Source organism: Ovis canadensis, chromosome 1, assembly GCF_042477335.2.
Source record: "Ovis canadensis isolate MfBH-ARS-UI-01 breed Bighorn chromosome 1, ARS-UI_OviCan_v2, whole genome shotgun sequence".
Classification (NCBI taxonomy): Eukaryota; Metazoa; Chordata; class Mammalia; order Artiodactyla; family Bovidae; genus Ovis; species Ovis canadensis.
In genome coordinates this window covers 108,970,717-108,996,456 of record NC_091245.1, presented here as the reverse complement: position 1 = coordinate 108,996,456, position 25,740 = coordinate 108,970,717, and the positions used below count along the sequence as shown (strand labels likewise).

At 42.1% G+C, this 25,740-nt stretch overlaps 1 protein-coding gene across 1 annotated transcript; it reads left to right on the top strand.

Moving 5' to 3' along the window:
* The first annotated feature begins 868 nt into the window (after nucleotides 1–868).
* On the top strand, nucleotides 869–19,801 carry CD5L (CD5 molecule like). Its single transcript, XM_069545072.1, has 8 exons — nucleotides 869–1,113; nucleotides 4,411–4,437; nucleotides 6,499–6,822; nucleotides 11,132–11,455; nucleotides 12,698–13,015; nucleotides 13,979–14,299; nucleotides 15,617–15,807; nucleotides 19,138–19,801. The coding sequence occupies exons 1-7, from the start codon at nucleotides 1,086–1,088 to the stop codon at nucleotides 15,793–15,795; spliced, it is 1,521 nt and encodes a 506-aa protein (XP_069401173.1). The 5' UTR covers nucleotides 869–1,085; the 3' UTR covers nucleotides 15,796–15,807; nucleotides 19,138–19,801.
* The last annotated feature ends 5,939 nt before the right edge of the window (nucleotides 19,802–25,740 follow it).

The following is a 25,740-nucleotide window of genomic DNA, read 5'->3' as shown; positions in this document are numbered from 1 at the left end:
CACCATTATTATTATTGAAGTATAGTTGATTTACAATGTTGTGTTAGTTTTCACTGTATAGCAAAGTGATTCGGTTATACACACACATATATTTTCAGATCCTTTTCCCTTATAGGTTATTACAAATGTTGAATATAGCTCCCTGTCCTATACTAACTGTTCCTTCTTGACCTGGATACAAGATTCTCAGGAGACAGGTAAGGTGGTCTGGTACTTGCACTTCCGAATTTTCCAGTTTGTTGTGATCCACACAAAGGTGTTAGCATAGTCAATGAAACAGAAGTAAATGTTTTTCTGGAACTTCCTGTCCATCATATCTTAGACTTAAGAACAACCTGATTTCGTTATGACAAGAATATGCTTCCATTCAGTTTCCAAAGATGGGCATAATCCAGGAAAAGCACAGAAGAGCAGATCCATGTATTAGGCCCTCTACTTAGCACTGGAGAAGCTGGTTTGAGAGAAATACATCAAGCCATATTTGCAAAGATTGGCACCTTGACTCTGGATTGCCCTCTTGACTCTGAATTATGGTGACTTCAACTTTGGAATTGTTCTATGATCTTTGGCCTCTATATTTTCTAGTCACTTCCATCTGGAAGGAAAGAATTGAAATTGGCTAATTAACCCCCACAAACCATACATGAGGATCAAGTATTGCTTGATCTTCTAATGTGAAATGGCCATTATTCTTGGTACTTGCCTTTCCTTATGTGCATTGTTTTCCTTGTTTACATAGTGAGGGGACTAAAGCAGAGCTCGATGGAGCTGGGATTACAGCAGAACCAAAGCATAGCAGCTTGGGGTTTTTTGTTTTGTTTGTTTGTTTTCTTTTGTTTTCATCATCTTTCTGCCAGTTCCAGCCACCTCCCTTCCTCTGGGGCATGCTGATTTCAGCAAATCCAGCTCTATCAGTCCTGACCTCTGAGCCCATTGGTTTCTAGTCATCTGATAAAGCCTCTGCTGCAGACAAAACCTGCCTCTTTCCCTCCTCACAGCACACTTGAAACCAAAGCTGCATATTCCTGTTGTGGGGCCTCCTTCCAGCCTTACATTTCAGTTCACTATCTTCAGCCATCTGGGACATGGCTCTGTTTTTCTTCTTGATCTTTGGTGAGTATTTCTGCTTCTTTGGGTCCAGGCTTCAGAGTACTCTGGAACTTTGATTGGGGGAAGCCTTTCCTTGCCCATCTGGTACAGATCTAGGTATCTTTCAAGGAAAGTCTCTACTCTCCTTTCTCTATATCTGGTAATTATTCTAAATCCCCAAAGCCACTTAATCTATACTCAGTTTATAATCCACCTTGATTACCAGAAAACTTTCTATTTCCCTATATTCACATTATCAGTTCAGTAATAATTTATACTATTGCTTTTTCACACAAATTTTCCTAAATGCACTATTTATAATAAGACAAATAAATGGACCATGGGTAACAGCAAGAAAAGGAAGTAGAACTGCAGCACAATCACCTTTCATTGATCATATTGATTCTTCTCAAATGTATTTCATGTGTTTCCCTAGTTTTTCCCAGTTTCTTATTGCTCAGATTAATTTAGAGTATTTGAGGATTTTGGAATCAAAGAGATATGGATTTCAATTTTTGCTCTTTGATTTCTTAGCTATCTGAATTTTAAAGTTATCATAGCCCTCCAAAATCTCATTCTCATATCTATGAAGTAATGTTATGTTCCTCAGAGGTTTGTTAAGAGCCTTTCCATAAGATAAAAGAGCCTGCTAGGTCCCTCCCTTAATCAGTCACATCCATTTTAATTTTCTTGATGATCTAGTATACCACTGAAACCTACCGGTCTCTCAGTTGGGCATTTGTGTGTTCTATGCACAGTGCTGGTCACATTTCTAAACACCCATACACCCCTTATGTTACCTAGCAGATAGTTCCCCACCTCCTCTTGTGAAGTTACTATTGAATCTCTTAGGCTTATCTTCAGTTGCATCTCCTTCATGAGTCTTTCTGACCTGTGATACTCATGGTGATCAACCCCACTACAGAGTTCTCAAGTCACCTTTGGGCTATGTCACTTTCACACCTGTCAGGCTCATCACATTCAGTTTCCTTTGCATATATACATGGTTTGTGTTCTTTATTAGACTTGTAAGGTGCTATTCATGATGTAACCTTGAGTTTTAGGCAATTGCAGACAAAGTCTTTTTGAGTCATGTTGCAAAGCAAATATTTGGAAGAAAATATTCCAGGACAAGTCAGTGAAATACATGGATTTGCCTAAAAAGCTCTAGGCTGGAAGTCCAATGATATTAACTCCTTCAGAAAGATCCTATAAGATGGGGTGGTATTGGGGGATGAGTTTTGCAGTTCAAAATACTGGGTTTCAGAGACCACTGATAGTCACAGGACTCTCTCTATAGCATTTGCTGTTGTTTAGTAGCTAAGTCGTGTCTGTCTCTTTGCAACCCCCTGGACTGCAGCATGTCAGACTTCCCTGTCCTTCACCATCTCTCAAAGTTTGCATTAGGCTGGAGCCTAATGAGTAGATGAGTCTGATTACACAGAGATCTTGTAGGAAGAAACTCTGATCATTCAAAGATGTGCTGATACTTAAACCTGGAAGTTTGGAAATTAGCCTAGAACTGCTTTCTGAACTCTTAACCAGGTTCAGCAAACCACAGCCTAGAAACTAAGAATGGATATTACATTTTTAAACTGTGGGAAAAGTGAAAGGAATAATATTTTGTGACACATGAGAATGACATGAAATTTAAATATAATTGTTCATAAACAAAGGTTTATTGGAACACAGCCAGGCTTATTCATTTACATGTAAATGGTTGCATTGACAGAGCTGATTGGTTATAACAGAGACTGTATAGCCCATGAAGCCTCAAATATTTGCTATTTGGCCTTTCACACAAAAGTTTGTTGACCATTGTCTGAATGCAGTGTCAGTGAACACAGAAAAATACTGCCATTTTCCTCTATGTGAAAGGTTGCTGCTATGAACAGCAACCTGTGAATGATGCTGGGATTCTTGGCCTCTGGAGGAGAGACATTCAACCTGTGGCCAGTGATGAGGCTGGGTTGCCAGAGCTTTAAAAGTATAAAAGAGATAGAGAAAGCTTCTGATATAGACATCAGAAGAGGAACACTTCCATGAGTAAAACATACTGATGTGTTGAGCCATTATGGGTTCTGAGTCTTCGGTGAACAGACTTGAAGAAAGGTAAATAAGGTGAATACATTAGCATAGCTTAAGGAAAACATTTCCATAAGAAAAATGCATTGGTGAGCTCAAGGTTTGAGAAAAATTAAGTTCAGGTGGAACCAGGTATTGTCATGGCAACACAGAATTTTAAAAGAACCCTCCTTTTAATTTTGTATAGAGAAGGAAAAAATAAAATTGACACTTGTAGTTTGTTTCCCTCAATTGGGGACCCCTAGCCTTCCTGCCTGTTACCCTCTCATATGCCTTTAAAGACATCTTTATCCTCCCCAGCTGTGCATCTGTTGTGGAATCCGGAGTTGCAAAACATACCTCAGAGGACACTCAAGACAGTGGAGTACAGTTTATTATGCCAGCGGATCCAAGGGGAATAGATCCCAACAAGGACCCTGATGTTTCTGAGAGGCCCAGTTTTATACTCCCACCCTCTCCACCTCCGCTATGTGACTGGTTACATGTTAGCAATCTCTTTGTTGTATATGACTGAATTTTACAACAATTAGGTGCTAGGAGAACAAATAATTAAGATTAAGGGTGGCGTGGGGGGACAATGATTATACATCAAGGGGGATATCTCCATGGTTAATCTTACAGGGGCAGCTTGACCTCAAGTACAATCTCCGTTTGTCATCTGTAGGGAGGGAAGTCTCCAGCAGACCTGGTTTTCACTAGCAATGGTTTTCTCACTCTTGGGCAGGGTTCAGTCCCAGTTCACATCCAGTCTTTAAGATGCATGACAGGCTTCAAAATGGAGTCGCTCTTGCTTCTCTCACACTGGTCCCAACACATCTTCCCAGAAACCTCCAACATGTTTTCCTGTTGGACTCAGATACTACATCACCACACTTCTAGTTTAGGTGGTCATCACCGATCAATCTAATAGATTAAAATAGAAAATCAAATGTATCCATGCCAGGGGTAGAGCCAACATCAGATGGAAAGGGAACATGATAGATCTAATTAGGCATGGTAGAATGGGCCTTTTTGGCTCTTAGTTGCCATGTGTTTTTTTAGGCTGGTCATTCTAGGAGGAGAAGGAGGAGAAGGAGAATGTCTCAGCCATGTCTAACCTTGGAGGCTGTGTAATTACCTCTCTGTCCCACAAAGTTCAACAAAACTTTCTAGAGAGTTGTGATTTTGAACAAAGCCTTGGCAATTGACTACTTGATCTCATTCACTTCTTTCTTTCTTTCTTTTTTATTTGCTCAGGCTTTTGCACTGGACCTGGACTTCTAGGTAAGATTTTTTGGGGTCCCAAGAGGGTGGGCTTTCAGCTCTGGAGAGTGGAAATTTTGATTTCCCAGGGCCAGGGAGAGAGGCTGTGGTTCAAAAGAGCCAAAGTAGAATTTCTTTCTGGTTTCACAACCCACCAGTCTAATATGGGTAGATTTCCACTTCCAAAACTTAGATAAAATTTGAGTGGTTTATACTGCAAAGGGATTCCTCTCCATTTGGCCTTTGTGACCCAAGACACTAGCCCAGCTCTAGCTCCATCACCTAACAAAGCAAATGGCTTTCTTTCAGGCTCAGAAGACACCTCACCTCCTGGGAAATAAACTTTCTTTTGCCCTTCTATATTCTACTATTTCCTGGTCCCTCTACAAATTTTAATGTTATCTTTGAACTAGAAATGCACCAGCCTCTGTGCACTTCATGGTTTCATCAGCAGAGTGCAGGCTGGATTTCAGTGGTCACTGGCCACCTATTAAGGATTCTTCCGGCAGAGCACAAACAGTTCAACTGAGGAGAGAATGGGAAGGCACAAAGAGAATTAGTCTGTGGAAGAGGAAGCCTCTGATGGTCCAAAAATCAAGGGGACTGGTTGAGGATTATGAGTTTCTTTGACATTGTCTCTTCAGCCTATTCTTTCTCTTGATAGTAGAGGCTTTATGAGAAAGGGGCAGCTGAAAACTCTGCTATGAATGTGGAGGATCTTGCACCCTGCTGGTTCAATTTGCTTCCTAAAAGAAATGCTGCTTCTGGGTCCCAGTCCAATGCTCCAGATGACCTGGTTTTTCTTCTCTGGCCTCCAGAGTTATGTCTTGCTGCAAGTGCCAGGAGACAGCTGCTCTCTTTATACTCAGAGAGGGAGGACTCACCCCGGGTCCTTGTCTCTCAAGCCCTCAGCTAGTAAAGTAGGCTAAAATGCTGTCTAGGACACTACTGCCCTGATGAGCTCCTTTGTTCTTTTCTCTAGCTTTTAAATCTTTTCAGCTCTTCTTTTCCCTTTAGCTGCACTTCGTTCTCTTTCTGCACTTATTCTCTTTCTCTGTCTTAAACATATTTCTTCTCTCCTACAATGTGATCTAGTCCTCTACTCCATGGAAAAGGAAAACTTATTTAAAACCAGAATTTGAGGGCTTCCCTGGTGATCCAGCAGTTAAGATGCCATGCTTCCAATGCAGGGTGGTGGATTTGATCCCTGGTTGAGGAAGTAAGATCCTACATGGCATGTGGCGTGGCCAAATAAAAAAATAAACCCAGAACTTTATAACTCAAAGTAAAATAAAATAGCCTGAGCATGATCTTGGTATCGAATGTTTGCTAGGGCAAACAATAATGCCTATCCAAACCCTAATCTTAGTTACAATGATCCAGAAGTTATTTCTAGATGGCTTTTCTTGAATTATATATACATGCCTTAAACTTCAGAGTGCAACAATGGGAACTTTTCTTAGTTTTTTATAGTTCAATTTTAATTTTTGTCTCTAACCTCCATTCCTCATGTCATTTTCCTCAAAAAATTATAGAAGAAGAGGAGAGAAACAAGAACAAATCAATAAATCAAATAAAAACTTCTCAATGGAGCTTAAAATCAACCAGGTCAGACATTTTTCACCCAACTGCTACTTCTGGGGTTGATGCCAAGTTCTAGGGAGTTTGTGCAGAGTTGAGACAAAGTAGTCAGTAGAAATTTGGGTCTAAGAAATTGTATTTCATTCACAGAGGTGCCTGAGTTGTTCCAGGTAGCCCATATTGTCATATACTGTTCATAGTCTGATAGACCACAGGCCACAAACACAGATCCAAAGGTAATGATATTAAGCCTGTTTTTCCAAGTTTCACCAAGGGCCAAATAAAATCATCATCATAATAATAAGAGAGTGTAGCAGAACTAGAACTCAGAGATGGAGTCCTGGAGCTCCTCTTCCTTGTCTTCCCTTTTGACCCCTACTTTTTCACCCTTCAATTCTCCACATCTTGAAAATGGTAGTAGAATTCCAAGAAGACTGCATATATGCCTGAGTACTCTCTGGGCCACTACTAATCTGCAGCCAATATCTCATTTCTTTGCAGAGTCTTCACCCAAAGTGCGACTGGTGAGAGGTCCCCATCGCTGTGAAGGGCGGGTGGAAGTGGAACGGAATGGCGAGTGGGGCACTGTGTGTGACGACGGCTGGAACATGAAAGACGTGGAAGTGGTGTGCCGGGAGCTGGGCTGTGGAGCAGCCAAGGGGACACCCAGTGGTAATTTATATAAGCCCCTGGCAGATGAAAAACAAAAGATCTTCATCCAAGAAGTCAACTGCAGTGGGACGGAAGATAAGTTGAGTAAATGTGACCTGCTGGAAGACGTTTATGATTGCTCCCACAGCGAGGATGCAGGGGCAATATGTGAGAGTGAGTATGGCGGGACTTAAAGACTATAAGCCAACTGTCCATACCTCACATGACCACTCTTTGTCCTCTTTATCTTTATTCTCCACCATGAATTAATGGTTAACTGATTCCTTGTCCTTCGCTTCTCACCCTTTTTCAACTGTGGACCCTAGAGACAAAAATATCCTCATCTAGAACTGTTGCTCCTCTTGGTTGAACAGTGGGACTGGTGATAAAGAACCCGCCTGCCAATGCAGAGACTTAAGAGACGTGGGTTCAATCCCTGGGTGGGGAAGATCCCCAGCAGGAGGGCACAGCAACCCACTCCAGTATTCCTGTCTGGAGAATCCAATGGACAGAGGAGTCTGGTGGGCTACAGTCCATAGGGTCACACAGAGTCGGACATGACTGAAGCGACTTAGCACACAGGCTTGGCTGACCTAATGATTTTCTCTTAGTTTCAATCTTAGTTTTTCTTTGTTTCAATCTATCCAAGAACCTGATTCTCTTCTTCACACACACAAACATGCACAGATGTAACAACCACTAAACATTTGTATCTAAAGCTCAGTTAGAGTTATGGAGAAGAAATGAGCTCCCCAATTATAGTGTAAGTTATTCAGGTCTCAAGGAGCCTATCATCTAGTTAGGCAGACAGGAGATGCTCATAGGAAACCAACACACAACAACTGTGTATATATATGTATGCATGAGTGCATGCTCAGTTGCTTCAGTTGTGTCTGACTCTTTGTGCCTCTATGGACTGTAGTCTGCCAGTCTCCTCTGTCCATGGGATGCTCCAGGCAAGAATACTGAAGTGTGTTGCCATGCCCTCCTCCAGGGGATCTTTTCCATACAGGGATTGAACCCAGGTGGATTCTGAACTCACTGAGCCACCTTGGAATCCTATATATATACACATTCATATACAGCAATTATGTATATAATATATATGTATATATATATATAATATATATATAATATATATATAATAGACTAGTCCATTAGCCAAATCGCAGTCTAATTGAAAAGGACACAGACACACAGAAAATTATTAATGTATAGAAAGCAAATATATGAAAGGAATAAAGGAATACAACAACAATTTTATATATATATATATAAATATATGCCTATATATATAGGCAGTAGAAATTTGGGTCCTGAGAAATTGTATTCCATTCATATAGGTATCTGAGTCATTCCATGCAGCCCATGTTGTCATATACTGTTCATAGCCTGACAGACCACAAGCCACAAGTCCAAATGTTGTCCCTCCAGGTACAACAGACTTCTCCCTGGAGGCCTGGCAAACTTAGATCTTCTTTATCACTATATCTCTCTGGGCTGAGAGGACTTGATGGTATTGCTTCAAGCCTATTAAATAGAATCGTCTTGAGGACAGCAATGCTAACTATCTTGATCATCACTGTTTTGTGTGTTCATAAAACAGTACTTGGAATGTAGTATCCAGAAGTTTGTTTCCTGATAGGCTCTTCCCTTGTCTCCCTACACAGTCATCTATACTCCTTGTCTAAGTCTTGGTTTCTTCAGAACTTACCTGGAGACTCTGTGAAGCCCATCTCCCACTCCCAACACATAGAATCTTCTAGACCCAGTTTTAGGGCTCTGAGACTTTGAGGCTCTGACTCTTCCCTTACTCAGCACTCTCTGTATTTCTTCTGAGCTAGGTTCTTGGACATGGGAAAATGTCATAGGAAGTAGCAAAGATGGTTGAGAGTGGATCATTGATATTGAGAGAGAGTCAGGTTGTTAGCCCAAATTATATCTAGACATCTCCATGCTTTCAGTGTAGGGGAAATGGGTTCAATCTCTGGTCAAAGAACCACAATCCCACAGTGGCTAGAATGAAAACCACATTACAGAAGGTTAATCAGGATGAAAAATGACAGGGTTATGTCCCAGATTAAGGGTCAAGATAAAGCCCCAGAAAAGCAACTATGTGAAGTAGAGATAGGCAACCTTCCAGTAAAAGAATTCAGAATAATGATAGGAAGATAATGATAGTAAAGATCATAGGATCTCAGAAATAGAACGAAGGAAATGGAAGAAATATTTACCAAAGACCTGTAAGAACTAAAAAACCGACAGAGATGCACCATGCATTAGAAGGAATCAGTAGCAGAATAACTGAGGCAGAAGAACAGATAAGGGACCTGGAGGACTGTATGGTGAAAATCACTGCCACAGAACAGAATATAGAAAAAAGAATGAAAACAATGAAGACCAGACTAAGAGGCCTCTGGGACAATAGTAAACACACCAGCATTTGCATTATAGGGGTTCCAGAAGGAGAAGAGAGAGAGGAAGGACCCAAGAAAATATTTGAATAATAGATGAAAATTTCCCTAACATGGAAAAGAATAATTGAACAAGTCCAGGAAGTGCAGAGTCCCAGGCAGGATAAATTCCAGAAGGAACACAATGAGACACACACATGGTAATCAAACTGACAAAAGTTAAAGACAAAGATAAAATATTAAAAGCAAGAAGTGAAAAATGACAAATAGCATATAAGGGAACTCCCATGAGGTTGTAAGCTGATTTCTCAACAGAAACTCTACAAGCCAGAAAAGAATGGTATGATATATTTTAAGTGAAGAAAGAAAAACCTGCAACCAAGAATACATTACCCAGCAAGACTCTCATTCAGATTTGATGGAGAAATCAAAAACTTTCCAAACAAGCAAAAGTTAAGCGAATTCAGCAGCACCAAACCAGCTTTACAACAAATGCTAAAGAAACTTCTCTAGGCAGGAAACACAAGAGAAGGAAAAGGCGTACAGAAAATAAACCTAAAACAATGAAGAAAATGGTAATAGGATCATATATATTGAAAATTTACTTATATGTAAATGAATTAAATACACCAATCACAAGACTTAGACTGACTGGGTGGATGAGAACATGTGTATGTATGCACTTACACTTATCACAGCACTCTACTTAACTCCCCAAAGTGTATGTAATTATTTTATATTGCTAGCTTAATCATGTTGCCATTATGGCTTGCAGTTGTAGCTATCTTTCATTTTTTGTCTTGGTATTTATTGTGAAACTAACACATCTTTTACTACTGTGATTATGTAACTAGTGGCTGCTTAATACCATTGACCACTTTTCTGGTCAACAGAAAAATAAAAGAATTCCATATCACTATAACTACCTTTTAATAGAAAAACCCATAGTCACTTTTCAAAATCCAGATGCATATTAGAATTATCCTGGAAATTTTTGAAAAATACAAATGCTGAGGGATTGCTTTTTATCTCCAAAGCTCGAGATGCATTTCTAATGAGCCACCATGTTTAAAAACAACTGGACATATGATGACCTTTTACTTTCATCTAGTCTGTTTCAATTTTTCTATTTCATGTTCAGTGCTTCATGTTTTAGGTTCATTTAGCTTATGTTTCCCAGTTTCTCTGTCATTTATTTGATGTTCTTTCTCAAGCCTTTATCGAGCATAATAGAAAAGCTTTTGTATACATATATATATAGTTTGTATAATACATGTATTTTAGAAAACATATGATTTTTTGCCAAGCTAAAACACTTATGACATTTTGACTTCACTTGTTTGACCTAATATGACTAGAATGCTAGATTTCTAATTTATATTCACTCAAAACCTTGACTTAGTTCGAAATATTTTGGCCTCTAGGATTACTGCTGGTAATCTAGAAAGTTTACTATCTTAGTGATTTAAAAAAGAAAAACAACTGAATGAGGCTTGAAAGTTCTAATCCAATTCTGAAAATATAAAGGAATACTATGTTGTCAAAACAACAACAACAACAACAACAACAACCACCAAAGAAACAGGGAAATACAGATTTTGTTCAAATTTCACACAAAAATGCATATATATATGCTATACTTTATTTGGCAGGAAGGTAATTACAAGACAAACTAAAATTTTATACAATGTATTTTTGATATGAATATTATAACACTGTGCATCTTAATTCCTGTTAGAGAGTGTACTTTTGAAATAATCATATTAAGCACTTATTTGTACCACATCCAAAGGTAGGGATATTAAGCCTGATTTTCCAAGTTTCACCAAGGGCCAAGTAAAAATACAGTTTAAATTATAATAATAATAATAAAAGAGTGTAGCAGAACCAGAGCTCAGAGATGGAGTCCTGGAGCTCCTCTACCTTGTCTTCCCTTTTGATCCCTATTTTCTCACCCTCCAATTCTCCACATCCTGAAAGTGATAGAAGAATTCCCAGAAGACTGCATATATGCCTGAGTACTCTCTGGGCCACTACTAATCTGCAGCCAATATCTCTTTTTTTTGCAGAGTCTCCTCCCAAAGTGCGACTGGTGGGAGGTCCCCATCACTGTGAAGGGCGGGTGGAAGTGGAACGGAATGGCGAGTGGGGCACTGTGTGTGACGACGGCTGGAACATGAATGATGTGGAAGTGGTGTGCCGGGAGCTGGGCTGTGGAGCAGCCAAGGGGACACCCAGTGGTAATTTATATAAGCCCCTGGCGGATGAAAAACAAAAAATCTTCATCCGAGAAGTCAACTGCAATGGGATGGAAGATGAGTTGATTAAATGTGACCGGCTGGAAGACGTTTATGATTGCTCCCACAGCGAGGATGCAGGGGCAATATGTGAGAGTGAGTATGGCAGGACTCAATGACTATACGCCAACTGCCCATACCCTGTTTGACCACTCTTTGTCCTCTTTATCTTTATTCTCTACCATGAACTGTTAATTGATTCCTTGTCCTTCACTTCTCACCGTTTTTCAACTGCGGAAGCCGGAGACAAATATATCCTCATCTAGAACTGTTACTCCTCCTTGAGCAGTGACACTAGTGATAAAGAACCCGCCTGCCAATGCAGAGACTTAAGAGACGTGGGTTCAATCCCTGGGTGGGGAAGATCCCCTGCAGGAGGGCACAGCAACCCACTCCAGTATTCTTGCCTGGAGAATCCAATGGACAGAGGAGTCTGGTGGGCTACAGTCCATAGGGTCACGCAGAGTCGGACATGACTGAAGCGACTTAGCACGCACGCTTGGCTGACCTAATGATTTTCTCTTAATTTCAATCTTAGTTTTTCTTTGTTTCAATCTATCCAAGAACCTGATTCTCTTCTTCACACACACAAACATGCACAGATGTAATAACCACTAAACATTTGTATCTAAAGCTCAGTTAGAGTTATGGAGAAGAAATGAGCTCCCAAAAGTAATGTAAGTTTATCAGTTCTCAAGGAGTCTATCATCTAGTTAGGTAGACAGGAGATGCTCATAGGAAACCAACACACAACAACTGTGTATATATATGTATGCATGAGTGCATGCTCAGTTGCTTCAGTTGTGTCTGACTCTTTGTGCCTCTATGGACTGTAGTCTGCCAGTCTCCTCTGTCCATGGGATGCTCCAGACAAGAATATTGGAGTGGGTTGCCATGCCCTCCTCCAGGGCATATTTCCGCTCAGGAATTGAACCTAGCCAGGTCTTCTGAGTCTCCTGCATTGCAGGTGGATTCTGTACCCACAGAGTCACCTGGGAAGCCAATATATATATACACACACACACACACACATATACAACAATTATATGCATATAATTGCTGTATTTGTTTATTCCATTCATATATTTGCTGTGTATGCATTAATGATTTTAGGTGTGTCTATCTACTTTTCCATTAGACTGTGATTTGGCTAAGGAACTAGTTTATGTTTTCTTTGTTATCCCACAGTTTTTTATCAGACAAACAGTCACCAAATATTTGTGCCTGATGCTGAAGTCTCATTCTTATTTCTGGGAAAGATTCAGAGTTAGGAGCCCCCTTATGTGGGAAGGCTGTGTTCTTGCAGGGAGCAGAGACTTAATCTTTCTTTTCCCACAGTTCCAGAGACCGTGAGGCTCGTTGGTGGCCCTGGGCGCTGCAAGGGGCGCTTGGAGGTGAAGCACCAAGAGCAATGGGGCACTGTGTGCAAAACAGGCTGGAATCTCTCAGCTGCGAAGGTGGTATGCCGGCAACTGGGGTGTGGGAAGGCCACACTGATCAAGAGATGCTGTAACAAGGATACCCAGGGCCAAGGACTTATCTGGCTGAGCAATGTATCATGCTCAGGACGGGAAGGATACCTTCAATACTGCCTTTCTGGGCTTGAGGGGAGTAATAACTGCACCCATGATGAGGATACATGGGTCGAATGTGAAGGTAATGCCTATAAGTCCAGGGACTAGGATTATTCATGAATTTGATTAAATAGAGTTCTAGTCAATCAGTGTTTATAAAGAACTACTCTGGTAGCTGAGCTGGTAAAGAATCTGACTACAATGCAGGAGACTGGTTTGATTCCTGGGTCTGGAAGATCCCCTGGAGAAGGGATAGGCTACCTACTTCAGTATTCTTGGACTTCCCGGGTGTGTCAGATGGTAAAGAATCTGCCCGCAATGTGGAAGACCCGGGTTCAATCCCTGGGTTGGGAAGATCCTCTGGAGGCGGTCAAGGCAACCCACTCCAGTATTCTTGCCTAGAGAATCCTCATGGACAGAGGAGCAGAGTCAAACAGGACTGAGTGACTAAGCTCAGCACCCATGCATCAAATAACCATGGCAAAGCTATTTAATTGTGCTGCTCATCAATTCTCTTGTTTTTATTTTTATTTATTTTTTTTAAATTCTCTTGTTTTTTTTTTTAAATTTTATTTATTTATTTTTTTAATTTAAAAATCTTTAATTCTTACATGCGTTCCCAAACATGAACCGCCCTCCCACCTCCCTCCCCATGGAGCTAATGATACTTACCTTTGTACATGAAAATGCTTTAAGCAGTATTAACTGCTAGATTAATATAAAATATTATTATATTGAATTGTATATAATAAGGATAAGACACACAATTCCATGTACTTGTTGAACTCTTCAATTAAAAAAAAAAACTACTAGAAAGTCGTTCATAAGTATTAGACTTTTATAAACTAGATGGGAAAGTAAAATGACTTAGTTAAGGAAACAGACCTGGGATACATGGATTGGAAATTAGAGCAAGGGCTATGATCACAGAAAAACAGGCAGGTAGAGAGCTTCAGAAGTGTTGATGGGATTTGAATGAGGATGTAGATGATGTGTGTTTTTTTTTTCTTCTTTCCATGCCCTACTCCATCTCCTGACCCTGCAGATCCCTTTAAATTGAGGCTGGTAAATGGAGACACCAGCTGCTCTGGGCGACTGGAGGTGCTGCACAAGGGCATATGGGGCTCTGTCTGTGATGATGGCTGGGGGACAAAGGAGGAGCAGGTGGTGTGCCAGCAACTGGGCTGTGGAAAGCCAATCTTTGTACCTGCCAAAGCACGGAGAAAGTTTGTCCCTGGAGATGGGCGCATCTGGCTAGATGATGTCCATTGCAAAGGGCAAGAGCAGTCCCTGGAGCAGTGTCAGCATAGGTCCTGGGGGTATCATGACTGCAACCACAAGGAAGATGTGGTCGTATTCTGCTTGGGTAAGCCCTGTAGATTGGGTAGTCCCCATGGGGACTGGTATGGAGGGTGGTGAAGAAGCGGGTGGTGGGGTGTGAACTCTGAGGGTAAGGGTCATTCTACTAGTGCTGCACAGCTGCCCATAACTGTCACCTATTTTGTGTTACTTCAAGGAATTACTTGAGAATCCTAGTCATGGATAGAATGATAATAACAGTTTAAAAATCCTGTGCTATACAGTTATTGAGTGTGAGAACAAAAGAGGTTTTGAAAATTATTGAATTGACACCTTATTTTAAATCTGAAAAGAGTAAGAGTCAGAGGAAATAAGCAACTTTCCAAAATCATAAAAATTGTTTTCAAACGATGGAGCAGAACTAAAATGATCAGTCTCGGCTTAGCTCAGGATTAGTTGACTTAGAGGACCCCAGGCCTCAAACAGTAAGTTAAAACTGTAGAAGATGGTTCCACCCCCTTCTACCTATTGTCACTAGCCAGATTTTAAATTAATCTGTGGGAATGAGGCTGGAGGAGGGGCTCTTTGTGGATATCCATGAGAGTGTCTTTTCAGAGAAGCCAGGATTCCAGCTGTAAGTTGTAGACCTCCCACTATTGTTGGGCTTCCCTGGTGGCTCAGCTGGTAAAGAATCTGCCTGCAATGTGAGAGATCTGGGTTTGATCCCTGGGATGGGAAACTCCCCTGGAGAAGGGCAAGGCTACCTACTCCAGTATTCTGGCCTGGAGAATTCCATGGACAGTATAGACCATGGGGTCTCAAAGAGTTGGACACGCCTGAGCGACTTTCACTTTCACTTCACAGGAGGGTAAAGGAAGAAATCTTGTCCCCATATGAGTCAGGAAATTCAAAACACAGCCCTTGAGTGGCTGACTCAAGAGAGTCACAGCTCTGAAGCCCAGCTTTGTGGCATGCAGTGTGGGATGAGGCATACAGGGCTGCCTGGTTACCTACTCAGGGAATTGTGTAAGAGCTGAGAGATGATCAAAAATATGAAGAGCAGTAGTGCCCAGAAAAGGGGGGCTTTATTGATGGAAGACTAGTGTTTGAGTCAAGTCTGCCATACTGAGGCTAGTTATTCTTAGCTAGTCCAAAGGAGATACTTGCTCCATTTCTCTCGAAGAGTTTTGTGATTGTGGAGGGTGAGTAGTGCTAATATAAGTGAATATGGTTTGTGACTCACATGGGAGCTGGTTGAATAAGTCTAGGGCACTGAACTAGACTCTGACGTGGTTCATATCAGTGTGAGATAGGTACGTAATTAGGATCTGGGAGGGTCTCCCTTTCCTATTCTGGGAACCAGTCTTCTTTCTTGACTGTACAGGAATGGCGGAGAGGAGCTACCCTGTGTCCGAGGTCAGTGGCGTCCGGGAAGAGCTACCCAGCGTCCGAGGTCAGAGGCGGCTGCCGGGAGGAGACACCCCGCATCCGAGAGGAGACACCCTGCATCCGAGAGGAGACACCCCGCGTCCGAGGTCAGGGGTGGCGGCGGAGAGGAGTTAGCCCACATCCGAGGTTAGTGGCGGCCGGGCGGAGACACCCCAGGTCCGAGGTCAGGGGCAGCCGAGAGGAGCTACCCCGCGTCCGAGGTCAGGGGCGGCTGGGAGAGCCACTTCATGCCCGAGGCCAGGGGCAGTGACCCTGAGAAGCCACCCCGAGCCCAAGGCCAGGGTCGGCAGCTGGGAGGAGCCACCCACGCCTGAGGCGTGGGCCACTGGAGAAGGGAATGGCAAACCACTTCAGTATTCTTGCCTTGAGAACCCCATGAACAGTATGAAAAGGCAAAATGATAGGATACTGAAAGAGGAACTCCCCAGGTCAGTAGGTGCCCAACACGCTACTGGAGATCAGTGGAGAAATAACTCCAGAAAGAATGAAGGGATGGAGCCAAAGCAAAAACAATACCCAGTTGTGGATGTGACTGGTGATAGAAGCAAGGTCCAATGCTGTAAAGAGCAGTATTGCATAGGAACCTGGAATGTCAGTTCCATGCATCAAGGCAAATGGGAAGTGGTCACACAAGAAATGGCGAGGGTGAACGTCGACATTCTAGGAATCAGTGAACTAAAATGGACTGGAATGGGTGAATTTAACTCAGATGACCATTATATCTCCTACTGTGGGCAGAAATCCCTCAGAAGAAATGGAGTAGCCATCATGGTCAACAAAAGAGTCCGAAATGCAGTACTTGGATGCAGTCTCAAAAACGACAGATCTCTGTTGGTCTCCAAGGCAAACCATTCAATATCACAGTTATCCAAGTCTATGCCCCAATCAGTAATGCTGAAGAAGCTGAAGCTGAACGGTTTTATGAAGACCTACAAGACCTTTAGAGCTAACACCCAAAAAAGATGTCCTTTTCATTATAGGGGACTGGAATGCAAAAGTAGGAAGTCAAGAAACACCTGGAGTAACAGGCAAATTTGGCCTTGGAATGTGGAATGAAGCAGGGCAAAGACTAACAGAGTTTTGTTAAGAAAATGCACTGGTCACAGAAAACACCTTCTTCCAACAACACAGGAGAAGACTCTACACATGGACATCACCAGATGGTCAACACCGAAATCACATTGATTATATGCTATGCAGCCAAAGATGGAGAAGCTCTATAAAGTCAACAAAAACAAGACCAGGAACTGACAGTGGCTCAGATCATGAACTCCTTATTACAAAATTCAGACTGAAACTGAAGAAAGTAGGGAAAACTGCTAGACCATTCAGGTATGACCTAAATCAAATCCCTTATGATTATACAGTGAAAGTGAGAAATAGATTTAAGGACCTAGATCTGATAGATAGAGTGCCTGATGAACTATGGAATGAGGTTCATGACATTGTACAGGAGACAGGGATCAAGACCAAGAAATGCAAAAAAGCCAAATGGCTGTCTGGGGAGGCCTTACAAATAGCTGTGAAAAGAAGAGAGGTGAAAAACAGAGGAGAAAAGGAAAGATATAAGCATCTGAATGCAGAGTTCCAGAGAATAGCAAGAAGAGATAAGAAAGTCTTCTTCAGTGATCAATGCAAAGAAATAGAGGAAAACAACAGAATGGGAAAGACTAGAGATCTCTTCAAGAAAATTAAAGATACCAAGAGAACATTTCATGCAAAGATGGGCTCAATAAACGACAGAAATAGTCTGGACCTAAGAGAAGCAGAAGATATTAAGAAGAGGTGACAAGAATGCATGGAAGAACTGTACAAAAAAGATCTTCACGACCCAGATAATCATGATAATGTGATCACTAATCTAGAGCCAGACATCTTGGAATGTGAAGTCAAGTGGGCCTTAGAAAGCAACACTAGGAACAAAGCTAGTGGAGGTGATGGCATTCCAGTTGAGCTGTTTCAAATCCTGAAAGATGATGCTGTGACAGTGTTGTACTCAACATGCCAGCAAATTTGGAAAATTCAGCAGTGGCCACAGGACTGGAAAAGGTCAGTTTTCATTCCAGTTCCAATGAAGGGAAATGCAAAAGAATGCTCAAACTACCACACAATTGCACTCATGTCACATGCTAGTAAAGTAATGCTCAAAATTCTCCAAGCCAGGCTTCAGCAATACGTTAACCATGAACTCCCTGATGTTCAAGCTGGTTTTAGAAAAGGCAGAGGAACCAGAGATCAAATTGCCAACATCCACTGGATCATTGAAAAAGCAAGAGAGTTCCAGAACCACATCTATTTCTGCTTTATTGACTATGCCAAAGCCGTTGACTGTGTGGATTACAGTAAACTGTGGAAAATTCTGAAAGAGATGGGAATACCAGACCACCTGACCTGGCTCTTGAGAAATCTGTATGCAGGTCAGGATGCAACAGTTAGAACTGGACATGGGACAACAGACTGGTTCCAAATTGGAAAAGGAGTACATCAAGGCTGTATATTGTCACCCTGCTTATTTAACTTATATAGAGAGTCCATCATGAGAAACACTGGACTGGAAGAAACACAAGCTGGAATCAAAATTGCCGGGAGAAATATCAATAACCTCAGATATGCAGATGACACCACCTTTATGGCAGAAAGTGAAGAGGAGCTAAAAAGCCTCTTGATGAAAGTGAGAGGAGAGCAAAAATGTTGGCTTAAAGCTCAACATTCAGAAAATGAGGATCATGGCATTTGGTGCCATCCCTTCATGAGAAATAAATGGGGAAACAGTGGAAACAGTGTCAGACTTTATTTGAGGAGGGCTCCAAAATCACTGCAGATGGTGATTGCAGCCATGAAATTAAAAGACGCTTACTCCTTGGAAGAAAAGTTATGACCAATCTAGATAGTATATTCAAGAGCAGAGACATTACTTTGCCGACTAAGGTCCATCTAGTCAAGACTATGGTTTTTCCAGTGGTCATGTATGGATGTGAGAGTTGGACTGTGAAGAAGGCTGAGTGCCGGAGAATTGATGCTTTTGAACTGTGGTGTTGGAGAAGACTCTTGAAAGTCCCTTGGACTGCAAGGATATCCAATCAGTCCATTCTGAAGGAGATCAGCCCTGGGATTTCTTTGCAAGGAATGATGCTAAAGCTGAGGCTCTAGTACTTTGGCCACCTCATGCGAAGAGTTGACTTATTGGAAAAGACTCTGATGCTGGGAGGGATTGGGGGCAGGAGGAGAAGTGGACGACCGAGGATGAGATGTCTGGATGGCATCACGGACTCAATGGACGTGAGTCTGAGTGAACTCCGGGAGTTGGTGATGAACAGGGAGGCCTGGCGTGCTGCGATTCAGGGGGTCGCAAAGAGTTGTACACGACTGAGCGACTGAACTGAACTTGAGCTTGAATGAAATAATCCCTTCTTGACATGTCCCCATCCTTACTGTACATTCTTCTTCTCTTTACAGAAGAGCCGCCTGACATTTGATGTTTGGCCTGTCTCCGGCAGTGCCTGAGTGTCCTTTGCTTTCTCCTGTTCTCAAATGGCTTAGTGCAAGCACTGGGCCTGCAGGCTCAGCTATCACTCCCTCAGCCCCTCAGCAAGAATCTGAACACTCTTTGCTCTGAGTCAATCACCCCCATCATCTCCTGGAGATATGAGTTGTTGAATTTTGTCTTGCCAAGGAAGATGACCTCCCAGTCACCTGCTCCTCACTGTCGACCCTCTGGCATTGATTCTGGCCCCTCCTGCTTCTTTTCAACCAGCCTGGGATCCCCAGGTCTGTTCCTTTGACCACTATAGGACATTTGTAAGACCAAACCTACATGTCTGTAAAGAACACGAAAGGAAGGAGACAACAAAAGGAAAATTTGAAGGGGAATATGGGTAAATAATGAGCTGAAACTTAAGGGAAAGCTCTTTGAATGTTTTTTCTCAAGCCTTCAACACTTTTTCTTAACCTTCAACATTAACATCTCACTATTCTCCTGTTGTCTGATTAAAGAAAACACATTCTTTCAAGAGCAGAGCAGTATCCTATAATCCTACACCCTTTCATGACACTTGGAAAAGAAATATTACACCCTCTGAATGCCCATAATAAAATACCTTTGTTGACTATCCATATACAACTTGCCAACATGGTGTGCATTTAACATTAATCCCACAAATGTATTGTAATTTTCCCAAGGAAAAATGTATGGACCTGCGACTAGAAGGGAAAAGAAGAGATGCAGAAAGAATTTGGGGGAATCCATCGTTGTGCTTCATGCCAATCGGATGATATCATTTTAATTTTGTCAGCTCAGATTTCAGGGTGTGTAAGTCAGATGCAAGACAGGATGATACTAAGGAGAGAATCATGGCTTGGTTCTAAAAACTGACAACATCAGGCTCTGAGACTGAGTTGAGTACCTGTTATGTGTCTGCATTTATGGTGGCTCAGACGGTAAAGTGTCTGTCTACAATGCGGGAGACCTGGGTTCGAGCCCTGGTTTGGGAAGATCCCCTGGAGAAGGAAATGGCAATCCACTTCAGTACTGTTGCCTGGAAAATCCCATGGACAGAGGGCCTGGTACACTACAGTCTATGGGACTGCAAAGAGTCGGTCACGACTGAGTGATTTCACTTCACTTCTTTCACTTCAAAGTCTCAAGAGTTGCCTCTCTGTGTGATACGCTCTTTCTACCCAAGGGGAAAGCAGGTGTGTCAGTTTTACAGGGGTGGCCTTTCAGGTAGGATTAGGTAGAAGAGAACCTGCTGGCAGATGCAGTGATGTGTGTAATACAGCTCTCTCCTCTGGATGGAGAACTTTCTCTCTATTTCCTATCATGGGAAAAATAGGGAAAATTAGCTTCATAAAAGAGAAGAAGATGACCTAACAGGCACTTTGGTATCTATCATGTCTACTCAAAGAGATTTTGCCTCTGTTTGATCAGTTATCTCAGGTCTTCCTGATTTTCCCCACAGATGAGTATCATGTTCCCTAAACCATGTAATATCAATTGAGTTGGCGAAAAGTTCATTTGGATTTTCCTATAACATCTTATGGACAAATCTGAATGAACTTTTTGACCAACCCAGCAGAATCTAGAGACCTGCTGAACTGCCTTGATTGAGTCATTGAAAAGCTCTTTTATCCTAAGTAGAGTAGAACAAGGTTGGAATTTCACAAAAGAAACTTTGATTTCCTTTAAATTTTACATTAAAATTTCTTTTGTAAAATTCTAACCAATAAGACACCCGAGAACCAATCAGATAAAAGCAACAGCTGTTGGAGTAAGCCAACTGATCCAAAAAAGCAATAAGGCAAAACATGACAAAAGCCTAAAAGGTAGTCTTAGAGGTCTAATTAGAATGTGTCATTAAAGAGGAAATTGAGAAGCTGAAGGACAAGGTTGACACTGGCCTGCTAGCACAGTGCAGGAGAAAAGTGTCCCCTGGCCCAAGAATGTGGCTGTTATCTTGATTTCTAAAGTGGACATGTGTAAAAACAGTGTATCAGAGCCTGAAGAAATTAGCATAGTGACAGCGACTGAGTGCTCACGAACATTCATGTGTTTCTTCTTCCTGGACATGCCGCGAGTCTATCCCAGGTTTGTCTTACTAGAAGGTGCCCCTGCCCTGGCAAGGCAGTGGAGTAAAGTGGAGCTCTGCATTCAATGAAAATGTTACCCCTTGAGTATTTTAGGAGTTGCCAGTTGACATATGCGTAATGCCCAAAGAATCTGTTCTGTAACTGGCATCTCCTGACTCTTGCCCCATTCCAGATTCTAGCAACTGCCAAACTGCTCAGCACGCACATGCTCACTACACATTCCTACAGGAGTCCTGGGCAGCTGTGGGCCTCCAGGCCTGTGGAGCTGGAGCCAAACACCAAGCACCTACATCATCTCCAGTAGGGAGGGAGATACTTTTCTCCTGGACTGGAAATTTACCCTGAGGCTGCAGCTGCAAATTGGCCCCACTCAGTCCCCACTTGGACTTATTTCCTTGTGGTCCCAGGCTTCTCCAGCCACCAGGGCTGCCAGGTGTCCTTTTGTCTAGGTGGGGCCATTCTTACAGTGGAAATTATTTACGCCACCTTCACATCAAGGCATTTAACAACAATATGCCTTCTCCATGCTGTTTCTCTTCCTAACTGACTTGTTAGAGAAGATCCCAAGGTTCTCAGTTCAGTTCAGTGGCTCGTACTTGTGGGTTCAGTCCCACCCAGCTCTAAAGGAATTCTATATAAGATAGGTGCACATTAAAATCCTTGTCCCAGCAAAGTCCTGGGAATGAGTCTTCCTGGAAAAATAGTCTATCTCATTATTATGGTTATGGGTGCCTGATTGACTTAGTATCCTATTAGCTGTTCAGATCATCTTTTCATAATGCAAACCCCAAATAGACAGAATACTTACTTCCTGCCAGGTTTTTCTCTCAGAGACCCTAAAGCCCCTCTCTGAGTACTATAGTGAAGACTCAGAGAGGGTCCCTCCTTCAAGGGATCTTTGCAACCCAGGGATTGAACCTATATCTCTTATGTCTCCGGTATTGGCAGGTGAGTTGTTTGCAACTAGCACCACCTGGAAACCCCTCTAAAATGCATATGCTCCTTCATTTTGTGTGTATGTGTGTGTGTGTCCTTAGCATAATGCTCTTTCTGGCCAAAACAGCTTTCTTTTTCTTTCTTCATGTTCTTGACTCTGTTAATAAAATACTATAGTCTGGAGAAAACTTTATCTTTAGTTTTCTCTCCTTTTCTTTCACTTAATTTTCTGTATGAGTTGGGGAGAAATATATCTCATTCTTGAAGCTTGAGCTCTCTGGTACCCACAGGATATATGAAGTTTTTCTCCTTCATATATGATCAGTAGGGCAGGTGTGACCCCTGAAGGATAAAGATAAATGCATAGGGTCTTGGATCCCAGTTGCATCCTAATGTAGATTCCTCAACAGTAAAGCTAATATTCTGAGCCTTTTCTGAATTCTGCGTCTGTTACTGCATCATTTCAGAATCTGCAGAAGATAGAATGTGAGTAATAAGCATTTACAGAGCTAATTATAACTTTTCATCATCCAGATCCTACTAATACTTTTATATCATCTAGTGTTTTTAAAATTCAACATCAGTGTCTCCTGACATCTGACCACCACATAGGCTGTGATTCAGTCATTCCATAGTAGTTCTTACTGCTTAACAGGTAATGCTCTTTCATTTGTCTGCATATGTACGACAAAGTCTTTTGTCATTCTGATTCTCCATTCTATTTATTCTTTAATTCCTGTTCAACTGTCATCATCTCTCTGAAGTCTATTATTAGCTCCAAGTAAAGGTGATCATTTCTTCAACTGTGTTCCCAAGGTTTCTTATACTTCCCTTTCTTACAGCTGTGTTTACATGCCATTACAATTAGTTCAGTTTAGTTCAGTCACTCAGTCGTGTCTGACCCACTGCAACCTCATGGATTGCAGCACCACAGGTTTTCCTATCCATCACCAACTCCTGGAGCTTGCTCAAATTCATGTCCATCGAGTCAGTCATGCCATCCAACCATCTCATCCTCTTCTCCTCCTGCCTTCAATCTTTCCCAGCATCAGGGTCTTTTGCAATGAGTCAGTTCTTCAGCATCAGTCCTTCCAATGAATATTCAGGACTAATTTTCTTTGGGATGGAACAGTTTGAACTTCTTGCAGTCCAAGCGACTCTCAAGAGTTTTCTCTAGCACTACAGTTTTAAAGCATGAATTCTTGGGACTCGGCCTTCCTTATGGTCCGACTGACATATCTGTACATGACTATTGGAAAAACCATAGCTTTAACTATACGAACTTGGAAAAGCCATAGCTTTAACTATACAAACCTTTGTTGGCAAAGTGATGTCTCTGCTGTTCAATATGCTGTATAGGTTTGGCACAGCTTTTCTTCGAAGGAGCAAGTGTCTTTCAATTTCATGGCTTCAGTCACCACCCACAGTGGTTTTGGAGCCCAAGAAAATAAATTCTGTCACTATTTCCACTGTTTCCCCATCTATTTGTCATGAAGTGATGGGGTCAGAAGCTATGATGTTAGTTTTTTTAAAGCTGTATTTCAAGCCAGCTTTTTCACTCTCCTTGTTTACCCTCATCAAGAGGCTGTTTAGTTTTTTCTTTCCACCATTATTGTTATTGAAGTATAGTTGATTTACAATGTTGTGTTAGTTTTCACTGTATAGCAAAGTGATTCAGTTATACACACGCTATTTTCAGATCCTTTTCCCTTATAGGTTATTACAAATGTTGAATATGTTATGCACCGAGCCCGTATCTCCGAACCGACCAAGAGAGCGAACAAGTCCACCATGGTAATGCAAAGGCAAGAAGGGAATTTCGTATTTCTAGCGTGCTAGGGCTCAAGCCTCATCCGACGCAGCGGAATCGGACGAGAGCCCCGAACAAAGCAGTATGGCGGTTTATATACAGTTAGCTCTTTGTCTCAGTTACAGGGTACTTGGCGATACCTGATTGGACAGGCAGAATGAGCTCATGCAATGCCTTCTTTATGCTATCGCATATAGAAATCTTTCCTTATTTGGTTAAGGAATGTTCTTCAAGAAAACAGGAAACATGACTCAGGTCCCCGGGGCTGTTATGCACCTCATTGAGCCAACCACCCTGCCTAACATTCCCCCCCTGTTCTTAGATTATACAGAGGAATCCTCCTCAGGGTCCTGAGACACTGTTTGATATTGCTGCCGAAGCACGAACAGCTGTACTGTATTAATGTGCTCTTTTACAAACGCTATGAGTCTATTGATAATACAAGGGCCAAACGTAAGCATTATTAGAAGGATTATCAGGGGTCCTAGCAGGGTAGAGATTAAAGTAGTCAGCCAGGAGGATTGTTGAAACCAGGACTCAAACCATCCCTGTTGAGCCTCACGCTCTCGTTTACGCTGGGCTAGCCCCTCTCTCACTTTGGCCATGGATTCCCTAACTATTCCAGTATGGTCTGCATAAAAACAACATTCTTCTCCTAGGGCGGCACAAAGTCCCCCCTGTTGCAGAAATAGCAGATCTAGCCCTCTTCTATTTTGCAAAACTACTTCAGACAGGGAAGTTAAAGATGACTCTAAATGACTAATAGACTGTTCTATACGAGTGATCATATACTGATCTATACGAGTCTTCATCTATGGCTGCTCTTAAAGAGTTAAATCCTTGATTTTGCATGGACAAAGCTGTTATTCCAGTTCCGGCCCCGGCTATTCCCAGACCGAACATAGTTGCTATGGTTATGGCAGTTACGGGCTCTCTCTTAACTTTATAAGCTCTTTCTTGTTGATTAAGAGTCAATTTGTGGGCCCAATAATCATATACAGCTTCTTCTGGTCGATACAGTATCTTTGGTATCACAGCCACCATAACACAAAATTCTTTTTTAGGATCAAAAATGGAGCTATGTACACAGGGAGTCAACCCAGTGTGAGAGCACACCCACCATCCTCCCATCTGTGGAACTGACCACCTGGCTACAGGCAGACTCATGAGTTCAACAGTAAGGGCACACAATGAGGATCTGTCTGGCGGCACTTTGCCCATACCTAGTCCCTTTCCCCACACTTCTCTCATTGTAAGGCCTACTTTTCGTTCTCCCCATCGACATTGGGGAGGATCGGTGCCTTGGCCAGGTCGTAAGAGGCGTTGAGGCCTACTGCCTTGTAATAAGGGGGAATTAAGTTGTAACATAACCAACAGGATTTAGTTGCCTCAGGATGGGTTTGACTTAAGGTAGCATAAGCTGCCTTTACTAATTTCCATAGTGGACCTGTTTGTCCAAGTTTAGCAAGGGGGCCCGCCTCTGGGTCTTTTGTTGGTCCCTGGGATGTAGGTAGGGAGGTTGTCGGGTAGAGATTTGCATGGACCTGTTCAACGGGGTTTGGACAGATACTATACATTTGTACTGGTTCTAAAACTTGACTCACAACAATGATCCCGTTATAAGTAGTCAGGTCATTTCTGGTCTGAAGTCCCCTTGATATCCCGTTGACCCAGGTCTTCTCTTTTTTTTTTTTTGCTTTGTCATGATCCTTTTCCCAATCGGAGTA

Coding starts and splice junctions, on each gene's coding strand:
- CD5L (XM_069545072.1), top strand. CDS start 1,086: ATGGCTCTGTTTTTCTTCTTGATCTTTG. Junction 4,438..6,498: donor CACTGGACCTGGACTTCTAG/GTAAGATTTTTT, acceptor ATTTCTTTGCAG/AGTCTTCACCCAAAGTGCGA. Junction 14,300..15,616: donor TGTGGTCGTATTCTGCTTGG/GTAAGCCCTGTA, acceptor TTGACTGTACAG/GAATGGCGGAGAGGAGCTAC.